This window comes from Microchirus variegatus, assembly GCF_963457635.1.
Source record: "Microchirus variegatus genome assembly, chromosome: 14".
In the NCBI taxonomy this organism is placed as follows: domain Eukaryota; kingdom Metazoa; phylum Chordata; class Actinopteri; order Pleuronectiformes; family Soleidae; genus Microchirus; species Microchirus variegatus.
Window position 1 is genome coordinate 8230380 of NC_139815.1, and position 11772 is coordinate 8242151.

The 11772-nt window shown below is 38.4% G+C and overlaps 1 protein-coding gene across 1 annotated transcript; it reads left to right on the top strand.

The window, feature by feature from the left end:
* The first annotated feature begins 6373 nt into the window (after positions 1 to 6373).
* Positions 6374 to 9152, top strand: slc35c1 (solute carrier family 35 member C1). Its single transcript, XM_083901072.1, has 2 exons — positions 6374 to 6907; positions 8297 to 9152. The coding sequence occupies exons 1-2, from the start codon at positions 6388 to 6390 to the stop codon at positions 8875 to 8877; spliced, it is 1101 nt and encodes a 366-aa protein (XP_083757198.1). The 5' UTR covers positions 6374 to 6387; the 3' UTR covers positions 8878 to 9152.
* Positions 9153 to 11772: the final 2620 nt, after the last annotated feature.

The window sequence follows — 11772 nt, forward strand, 5'->3', positions numbered from 1 at the left end:
GGAACAACAGTGTCTTTGATGTAATAAATAAATAAATAAATAAAAATAATTCCAAAACACTATTAATGGTGCATTCATAGAGAGAACAGGGACATCTTTAGAGGTGAAAATATATTAAAAATAACATATTTAATTAAGCTAAAACATAGTTCTTTAATAAAAATGGTTGCGCTATCTGTAAAATACCTTCGACTTGTACTATTAAAGAAATGCCATTTATTCAATTTAATGTGAAGGCCATTCCCTCATGTTCCTATCTTGTCATCTGTCTCCCCCATCTGGTCTGTTTGTGTAACTGTTATCTCTATCAAAGTAGGTGTGGCTTTAGCTCAGTTCCTGGTCATACCATCATCGCTCACCTTCTCAATAAGAACACGGCTTCCTCCATTTATTCAATTATTTCTGCAGGACTCAGATCGAGCCATTTCAGGTCTTGTTCTTCATCATTTTATGGTCAGTGTGTTTCCATCTGCTTAGGAATACACCAGTGTCTGCAGTTACCGCGTCAATAAACTCAGCGTTAACTGAATCCAGTCAACCCACGATCACATCACCCATTCAGGATTCACACAGACCACCTGCCAGCCACAGCCGCCCATCCATCCATCCATCCATCCATCCATCCATCCATCCATCCATCCATCCATCCATCCATCCATCCAGCCATTCCACCAACCTGTGTTCACAATAAATCCTTCAAACTTTTTGCCAAGTCTTAGTTCTGCTTCACCAGGTCCAGAAACAAACGTTTGACAAATATAGCTATAGCTGCTGTATTTTTCCATTTTCTTTCACTCCCCTATTCATTCATCCTATTTGTCAGCTGTACTGCTCCATTACAAAACATGCAGAACATTTATTGTGCTCTTCCAGTGTACTCAGGCACAAAGCAGAAAACACAAAAGCTGGTTAACGCAATATAACACGCAAACCAACTTTGGTTTTGCAAGGGAGAAATCTATGTTTTTTTTAAATGATTCTGCCCTTTGGACTGTGCCACACCTCAGTCTCACTAGCACACTAACATCCGCTCACTCTTACTTGCTTAAAGATTCAACAGGAGCATTAGGTTAGCCATGCTGTAAGATATAATGATAGAGGCAAAATTAATAATAAAAAACACAGCTCTAGTAAAAATGAGGTCTGGGGAAAAATGTTTTACCAATTTATAATTTATGTGACAGCTTTAACAAAAAAAAACAGAATGTAAGTTGTTTTATAGAGAGGTGACCTATACTGATGCATGCTATTTCATCTAATTTAGTGATAACTAAGTGTTCAATGGTTGAGGGATGGGTAAATGTTAATTGTGTATGAATATGTTTATAAGGTAAACCTAGGATAAAATCTTGATATGTTTACACCTGCGTAACTCACACCCCCACTCTCTGGAGCAGATGGTATGTCCTAGTGTAGGTGACATGGTCGCCTATAATAAGACATTCTGGTGTATGGAAGAAACAGGTGGCTGACTGTACTGAAGTTGTGTCCCTGTTTGCTTGATTGTACCCCTTGCGTTTTACTGAACTTTTACCTACTACTTCTTTCGATTCTATTGCGATTTTAAATAATAACGCTCACTGTCACTGAGCCTTGTGACGTACGTCTGCACTTATTGCAATGCTCATTGATCATGCAGGCTTTCCTGGGGCTAAATCTCTTGTATTCACCCTAGAGAGTATTGAAAAAAAACAAAAAAAAAACATGAAACATGACTTTCGCTGTGACAAATTAAGAGGTATTAAGGTAGAATATTCATCAATCTTCTACCGTTTTTTTCTCCGCATGCGTTCATTTATTCATTTCTGTATCCATCCACTTAGTTAGTTTTTTTGTATATTAGTTTATACAAAAAAAAAGAACATCATTAAACCATTCGTCCATTTCTACCGCTCTGTTTAGGCTGTTTAAACAAGACATTTCTTTCTGTGTGACAGGTTTGTACCCACTGATCTTTATTATACAGCAAGGAAATAGTACAATAAAGTACAATAAATGCTAACTATAGTTCTTTATTACATTTTGAAGAAAGTGCGTGTGTTTCCTCCGTCTGACAAGGGTCAGAGACGCAGCTCATCTGATGAATAATTAACTAAAATCTGGCAAAGCATTTTTTCTTCTTCAGCTAAAATGGTTTGCAATGAGGGGTCAGACACTTCCTAGTGGAGGTAAAGGCTTGAATATTGCATCTGATTTAATGCTCTCCCATGAACGCTGCTATGAAGTGTGAAGGTTAGACTACATGCTTCAACAAATCAACAAGTGAAAACAAATGTGTTGCAACACATGAAATGCAGCATTCACTCGGATGATTAGGAAGACACGCACACAAAATTTGTGTGCGACCATTCATATGATCAATGAGCAGCTGAGATCATATGAATGGAGTTGGTTATAGACTCTAGTCTAGAAGGCCTTAAGTTATATATGTTATACTATTGCCTTGACACCAGGTATTTTATTTATCAACAAAGCATTTTTGCAGAAAGAACTGCCACTTACTGGACATTTTCACTTTTTTAGACCATTTTCTGTAAACCCTAGAGATGACTTTGCATGAAAATCCCAGCAGTCGGTTTTTCAAAAGCAGTTCAACTGGGACTATCAAACATGCCACCTTCAAAGTCATTGAAACACCTTTGTTTGCCCCGTTTTGATGCTCATTTTGAACTTCACCAGGTCGTCCTGGCCACGTCTGCACGCCTCAGTGCACCGAGTTGCTGCCATTCAATTAATTGGCTGCACATATTTGCATTAAGAGGCCGTTTCAGCAACTTTACCTGATAAAGTGGCTGGTGAGTGTACAATTAAAACCTGCAATATAATTCATCTTAATGTTCCTGCTTTAAATGTGCTATACATTTCCTTTTTCAATTTCAAATAGAAGCAGGCAATGATCTCATTGATAAAAGACTGGTGCATGAATTGAAACACCTTTGTGTAAAGTATATGGTGTCATACACTGCAGTTTTCCTTGAATTCACTATAAAACATACTTAACATGACTATTTGAGTATAAATAAAGTACGTGACTGTCTGATGTGTTATCCCCAGCCAGATGCGCAGCTTGTGAACAGGTAAGGCAGGCAACTGCTTGGGGCCCGAACCGATAGGGGGCCCCCAACACTCGGAGCCTGAGGGCTGTTTTTACGGAAATGTGCAGTGACCAGCCGCATCAGTCCCCCTTAAACAAGAATGGGCGATTTGCAATGACATCTCAGTAGGAAACCTCCCTAAAGGGGCCCCACGTCACCTCACGTTAACCTGTGTGAAGTTATCGTTCTGCAAGTTGGAAACGAAGCTGAAGGAAAATGAAGAGGAGTTATCAATCAGGTAGTTAGAAGAGGAAGAAAAAAAAAGAGGATGAAGTAAAAAGGAAGAAGTCAGTTGTAAGTGGCGCTACTGTTGCAGATAATGACACAATGATAACATTAACAGTAAATGACTGCTGTTATTGAACTGTTACTTTGTCCAACTAACAGGATACAGACTTGAACAGCAGCTAACATAACGCCAGAACGTAAGCTGACGCTAATGCTAACTAGTAGAAGCAGTGCTTAAAAGGTGGTCTTAGTACTCCCAAGAAATCTATTTAACTTATATTATTTATATTTTGTTTAAACGTTTATAATGTTAGTTATTTGCAGTGTAATGTATTTTTTGCCAAGTTTGTATACGTTTTTTTTTCCAGTTATTTATAGTATTTTATTGTTCAATATATTTATATTGTTTTATAATGTGGGTTTTTACTAAGTTTATTTAGTTTTTTAAAAGCTATTTACAGTATGTTCTTAATGTTTATATTCTCACATAGTTTATTTATTTTCAAATTTACAAGTTTTTTCCATGTTATTATTATTATTTATAACATAATGGTGATGAACACTGGTCGGAAGGGCCCCCTGGGAATTTTTGCTTAGGGCCCCAACTGACTCCAGAATCGCCTCTGTCCCCAGTAGTCAGCCACACATCAACATGCATGATAAATGTCTGCCACCTGCTGTCTCAGGGCTGTATTGCAGGTGGAATGAATCACAGAACCAGTTGCAATCTGCACTTTATCTGCAGAAAGTATTCAGTCTACCTCTATGCGAAGGTGCATTTTACAAAGCAGTAAAATAAACCATGAAACAAATAATGAACTGTGAATGAGGTCCATATTAATAATGTATTCAAGTAGTTCTATCTGTGCAGAAAAATAAACAAAATCACGACTGTTGTCGACGTGAAAAACTATGCACAGTGAACAAACGTCAAGTCTTTTTCTCCTTTAAACAAAACAGAACTCGTGACTCAATTCAAATGTTCTCTTTGATTGATGTGATGTTCTTTTTGAACGTCAACCGTCTGACGTGGCAAAGCGACTGTCACCAGCAGGAAAATCAGGTCCGGGTGTCACTCAGTTGCTTCATGGAAATACTCCGCAAGGTGATCGGACACTCACTTCCTTATCGACGTTGTCTCTCTACGCTGCGCATCACATCCAGACCAACTTCAGGTATGAATATATTCTTTTCAACGCGACACAACCCCCAATCAAGTAAGGGGGGAAAAATAATAAACGTGGTTACATTTTTTGGACAGTTGAATGAAAATAAAAAGTAAAATAATAATAATAATAATAATAACATAATAAAAGCCAGTTGGTTGAAAACGTAAATGCAACAGTTAGTTACAGCTCGACATGTACAAGGACAAAGTGGGTAACTTTAATAATCCTAATTCAAGTTCAGGAAATATAATTATTTTGTCTGAAATGCGGATGCAGTCATTAAAGGATCGCGTGTCTTTAAAAAAAAAAAAAGGTTGATTCAAGGAAGTAGTCAGAAGGATTGGACGTGTGCTTTCAAAATAAAAGCATACATGACCTGTTTTGCAACATTTGACTAGATCCCACTCAGGGAAAAGTCACTTCTTACAACATGTATGCAAGCGACAAATATAAAATACTTGTGACAGAATAGAGAATGACCGAGGAAACTACAAGCCAGTGTTATTTTTGGCAGCCGTTTTAGATTTTGTCTTAGTCTTTTGGACTAAATTGCTTATTGGTTGTGCCAGATTTTAGTCATTTCTTAATGTATTGGTCTAGTTTTTTGTCAGTTTTAGGTTAAAAAACAAACAAACAAAACACCCTGTACTTAAGCCTTCTGATCTTTCCTTTCTGAAACAAATTGATTGTGTGTTGTAGGCATTGGTGGCAGAATTTGAAGCCTTCAGGACAGGGGTAGGGGGCTGACCTCCTTGAAACAGACAAATGCAACAATTAATGTATGCATGGCCAGGATATAAAATCTAAAAATTAAATATTACAACTTAAAGTAGCCTCCTGACTAAAATGGACTATGCAACGATGAAACTGTATTTACTGAAACTGCACTGCAAACTGTTATTTCAATAATGAAAAGAAACATAAACAACAACAAAAACAGGATTGATGATGGAAATATGACTCAACTATTGTAAGGACAAGAAATTATAACAGAATAGTTTTTCACAAGGCACAGCTTGTGAACAGGCAAGGCAGGCAACTGCTTGGGGCCCCAAGCCGATAGGGGGCCCCGACACTCGGAGCCTAAGGGCTTTTTTTACTGAAATGTGCAGTGACCAGCCGCCTCCCCGTCCCCCTTAAAAAAACAATGGCTGATTTGCAATGATATCTCAGTAGGAAACCTCCCTAAAGGGGCCCCACCTCACTTTAACCTGTGTGAAGTTATCGTTCTGCAAGTTGGAAAATGAAGAGGATTATTTACAGTGTAATGCATCTTTTTTTTACTTAATTTATATGGTTTTTTTCAGTTATTTGCAGTATTTTATTGTTCTTTACATTTATATTTCACATTCTTTTTAATTACAAGGTTTTTTCATTTTATATCATTCATTTTCGAAAAAATATTTTGAACTCATACATTTTTCGTTGGTGTCATAATGGTGATGAACACTGGTTGGAAGGGCCCCCTGGGAATTTTTGCTTGGGGCCCCTACAGACTCTAGAATCACCTCTGGTTGCAGCTCCATGTACAGGGCATAATGTACTAAAGAGTTTAGAGCCATTTTGGGCGTTTCGTGTGGATGAAGACTTTGCCTGAAATGATGAAATGTTTACACAAAACTTTTTCAAAATGACAAAGAAAAGGATGATTTACATGTAGTTACATTTCTGTGTGGATGGGCGCTGAGAATTTCCATTTTGAACCCCACTCATTTCAGCTAGTGCTTTTATTCTGAAATAGTCTCAACGGAAATAGTTGCTGTTGCCCATGGAGGAAGTCGGCGGCACTCGACAGTCATGTTTTTGTTTGTGCAGCTAATAGTCGATGTTGCTTAGCTACCTATGTGCACATGCTACATATATTTACACCCAGCTTAATTTGCTTCTCTCTCATCATGAACAGGACACACATGAAGCGCTTCAACATCTTGAAAATGGCCCTCTCAGGCTCAGATTCGACGGGCCAGGGGGGGAACGAAGAGACGTTCCTTTACCGATCGCTCAGGATAGCAGCCGTGGTTGCACTCTACTGGTTTATTTCTATAACGATGGTGTTCCTTAACAACTATCTGCTGGACAACAAAGAGTTGGAGGCGCCGTTGTTTATCACGTTTTTCCAGTGTTTGGTGTCGGTTGGCCTGTGCGGCGTCATGCAGCTGCTATCCAGACTGTGTCCGTGGCTCATCGACTTCCCGGCAGTCAGCTTCGACTTAAAGACGTCCCGGGAGGTACTTCCTCTGTCCGTGGTCTTCACCTGTATGATCACCTTCAACAACCTGTGCCTGAAACATGTCGGAGTGGCCTTTTACACTGTCGGCCGGTCCCTCACCACAGTGTTCAATGTGTTCTTCACGTATATCATCCTGAAACAAACCACGTCTCTCCGATCCCTCATGTGCTGCGGGGTCATATTGGGTGGGTTGCATTTCAATAATAATGAATGGTTTTCCAAAAGTAGTGTATTGCACTAATGAAACTTGCAGAAATAATCAAAATGCAACAAACGAATCTCTTCTGAATCTTTCAAGAAGTTGTAGTTCAGGAAGAGATATATATATATGTATATATATATATATACATATATTTTTTATATATATATATATACATATATATATGTATATATATATATATACATATATTTTTTATACATATATACATACATATATGTATGTATATATATATATATATATATACATATATATATGTATATATATACATATATATATGTATATATATGTGTGTATATATATATATATTTATATGTGTGTATATATGTATATATATGTGTGTATATATATATTTATATGTGTGTAGTGTATATATGTATATATATGTGTGTGTATATATATATATATATATATATATGTATATATATGTATGTATGTATGTATATATATATATATAAATATATATATATACATATGTGTATGTATATATGTGTATATGTATAGATACATATATGAATCTATATATATATACATGTATGTATATATTTGCACATTTGAGACATTTGCCTCATAGTGTTGCACTTGAGGACATATGCCCCCCTCCCCTCATGTACAACCCCCATGTACAAGTGTCTGAATCAAACTATTGATACACAAGTTCACATTTAATTGAGCTCCACACATTCTCTGTCTAGCAATGACTGTGTTTACATGCACGATCAAAAACTGATTGCTGGGTAACTGGAATAAACCGTATAAAGCGTATACATGTCTCTAAGAAATCCGATTATTAACAGAAACATAGGTGTGTTAAACGGGTTTTTCAAAACCAAAATGACAATAAACTGATAATGAAATCAGTTTATTCCGTTTACATGAGCACTTGAATAACCAGATAACTACAAAAACCTGATAATAATCAGTTTTTCAGTTTGCATGTACTCAGTGATTACATCTGGTGTGCACACGGTGAAAACAAATATGCACACAGGATTGATTTGTTCCAAATTAAAGCAGGTAATAGCAACACTCAATGAAGCTAGATGGCTGCAAACCCAAAGAAGTGCCTACGAAGAAGGGAATTCTGTTCAAAGAACCCAGTCGTTCAACAGTTTGGCGAGATAAACGCTTCTTGCCCCCCCTAAAGTTGTGGTCTGTACATGAAGGCCAAATAGAGGCAGAATAATAACATCAGCAAAAGCAAACTTGATCAAACGTTATGCACTGTAGCTTTAACATTTTAACAGTGTTTGCTATCTCTCTGAGATAATAAAGCTGAACCATAGCTAGCTGTAGCTTTACGGTCCGAGGGTTAAAACGCTTTTGAGCCATAATAACATGTGTCCTTGCTTCTCAGGTGGTTTCTGGCTTGGTGTCGATCAGGAAGGCGTGGCAGGGTCCCTTTCCTGGACTGGTGTCTGTTATGGTGTCCTCGCCGCTGCTTGTGTTTCTCTCAATGCCATCTACACCAAGAAGGTGATGCCAGCAGTGGATGGAAACATCTGGAAACTGTCCTATTACAACAACATCAACGCCTGTGTCCTCTTCCTGCCACTCATGCTTGTGTTCGGAGAGTTTGGTCATCTCCTCAGCTTTAACCGCCTCACAGACATGAGGTTTTGGGGTGTGATGTCAGTCGGAGGAGTGTTTGGTTTCGCCATTGGCTATGTCACCGGTCTTCAGATCAAGTTCACCAGTCCACTCTCGCACAATGTCTCAGGGACAGCGAAAGCCTGTGGGCAGACTGTTATTGCAGTGGTTTACTACGCTTCAAGTAAAAGCATGCTGTGGTGGACCAGTAACATGATGGTTCTGGGTGGCTCGTCAGCCTACACTTGGGTCAGAAGTCTTGAAATGAAGGACACTCCGCGCAAAGAAGCCCAAGACTCTGACCAGGAAAAACTGATTCCAGGGGAGAAAGAGGATGCAGGAGTGTAACCAAAGGCTGACAAAACATTTTGTTTTTGTCCATTATGGCAAAAGAATGTGAAGGAATATAACGTAAAAAATTAAGTGATTTTGTTTTGGTTTATTAGTTTTGTGGGGGGTTTTATACACTAAGTTATGGTGAAGGATATGTACAAAATATATTAAAGCTTCATATGATTTGAAGTCTGAGATTATTTAAATGAGAAAATAATATCACTTGTGGTTTACACTACAAGTAAAATAAAAAATTATATATATAAAAATTATATGGAAAAGTTTCCATAGCAACATTCGGATTATTATATTTTATTATACTGACTGTCGAACATTGAAAATGTGTTTTGCAATTGTCACAATTCTGTCAGTGTTTGAGCCTTTGGCTTGGACCTTTTTTAACTCGAATATGAATAAATAATAGCTTGTTTTGGACAAGCACTCAAATGTTTCTGTTTTCGGTTTATATGAACATTTTCATATTAGTTTATATTGTCATTGGCAATTGGCAAATGCATTCAGAACTTAGTGCAAAAACAAACAATCTGTATGAGCAAAGCAGTCTTTCTGCTTGCAACCTTGTAATGGAGATCAATCGTCAAATTATGGAAACAACATAGAATATAACATAGAGTTGTATGGCTTTTCAAGAAACTCCATTGCTAGTGGCACATCTATGGAGACTGACAAACATTGCACAGTGTCATTAGAGAGGTAATAAATAAATAAAATAAATGATCATGTCAGGTATGACAGCTGGTGCACGATAAAGCATCAGTTTACACATTTTTTTCTTAGTGCTTGTTCTTTGACAAAGGAACCTGCAGCGTTAACAAAAATCACTTCAGTTTGTTCTCCTGAGTGTGACATTATGTCCCTCAAATGCTATTTCCGCACACTCTCTGAGCTTTATGTAGGCCTGACATCTGCCTGATTTTGAGCCAAATAAGCTCAAAGCGTGTCCACATTCCACATATAAACAAATGATATGAACACAAATACTGTTAATTTGTGACCATCCATGGAAAAAACCAGGAGACCAACAAGTCTCCTGGGGGGGCATTTTGAGTTATTTACAGGTTCTTAAAGTGTCTCTAAGCTTTCTAACAATGTCTAACACATGGAACTCAGAACATATTTGGACGAAGATGCAGAAGAATGCTGACACTCTTCAAACTGGTTCAGGGAGAATTTTACCCTCAAAGATTTACACCTTCTAAGAGAGCCAAGTGACCGTGTCATCACATTTTAGTCCAACCCCCTCTGCGGTCTAACTGTCAGTGACATCTGATATCTGTTTGCCCACAGGACAGAAACTATTGTAGTAGTTTGAACAATGGACCCCAAGGGTTCTGTGAAGAGGTCCCAGGTGGTTCCCAGAGAAACATAAATAATTTGGGGATTATGCATAATGGCTACTCTAAATTGACCGTCGGTGTGAGTGTGAGAGTGAATGGTTGTTTGTCTCTTCGTGGCCCTATGACTGACTGGCGACATGTCCAGGGTGTATTGTGCCTTTCGCCCTATGTCAGCTGGGATTGGCACCATGTGGAGGATAAAGTGGTAAAAGATGTATAGATGGTTCACTCTTGTCAAACAGAACATCCACATTTGTAATACACCGTTTAGTCACTTGGGGGCAACAGTGCTTTTTAAAAAATGTGGTTACAGGTAGATTTCACTTTACAGTCATATACTTGTTTTAGGATAGGATAGGATAGGATTGCAGGGGTCAGCAGTTCTTAAATTGCTGATTCCTACTTCTTATGAAAAATCAGTGATATGCTGCAGATGATCTTATTTGCATGCACTATCATTGCAAACAGGTTGAGCGGGTTACTCATCTTCACACTCCTTTGGTATGTTTGTTTTGTTTGACTTCAGTATGAGTTACCATTGTGTTGACCTGAATAACCCACTGTGCTGTAATAAACTTGTTTTCTTTCGACTTCTCACTAGGGGTTGCCATAGCAGATGATCTACATAATATTTGAGTGTGCCCCCCCCCCCCCTGTGATTGGGGTCAATTTAGAGTGTCCAATTAGCAATGAGCAATGGGGAGTGGGTACTTTACTCAGGGGTACCACAGCCTTGACCTGGCTGGTACTCAACTCTTCAGTCACAAGCCAAGTTCCCTCTCGACTTGGCTATGGGCTGCCCCTTTTGATCATAAGGGGCCAAAGAAAACCAGCAGCCCTTATTAGGAGTCAAGACAGATGCTGGGGCAGTAGCATCGAGCTCAGGTACATTTCCCTCAATGAGCAAGTGGCTCTAAGGGAAATAAACTGACATTCAGTCTGTCAAATGATGTCAGGGTCAAAGCAGAATAGATCAATAACTCTGCATGAGAGCTCATCATCATTACACTTATTGCTTACTACTGCTTTATTCAACTTCTTTGTGGTTTTGCTGCAGGTTTTCACTGCACCGTTTAGAGTCTGACCATAACTGATCTGAGCTCACCTGCGATTGACCTCCATAAATAAACGCTATACATACAACGTGTAGCACTCTAATCCCACCCAAAAGTACAAGATAATGTGTGTTTCATGCTCTGTGAGTCTGCCTTTGGCAACGCTGGATTATATTGCATACAGTGTTCTTCTTACTTTGGCCTCAGAATATTGTGGAGTCAGTTGATTCACTGTATAAAGTTACTTCCCTCTGTGGAAGCCACACACCGAATAGTAATGTACCAGGGTGATATATTCCATTTCATGTTGTAACAGAAGGTATTTTCTTCAGATGAATACATGAAGATATTCTCTGCCCAGCCGTGCATCATGAAGAAACTTTCTTGTATAAAATGCACCACATTGGCTGATCGGCTGTTTTCCTGGTTTACCATACTCACCTGGACCCATTTCATTCTCTGTACACTCTTAGAAATAAAAGTGCTAAGTAGAACCA

Excerpts from the sequence above, each read along its gene's own strand:
- slc35c1 (XM_083901072.1), top strand. The coding sequence starts at position 6,388 with ATGAACAGGACACACATGAAGCGCTTCAACATCTTGAAAATGGCCCTC. Across the intron at positions 6,908-8,296 it reads GTGCTGCGGGGTCATATTGG|GTGGTTTCTGGCTTGGTGTC; the intron begins GTGGGTTGCATT and ends CTTGCTTCTCAG.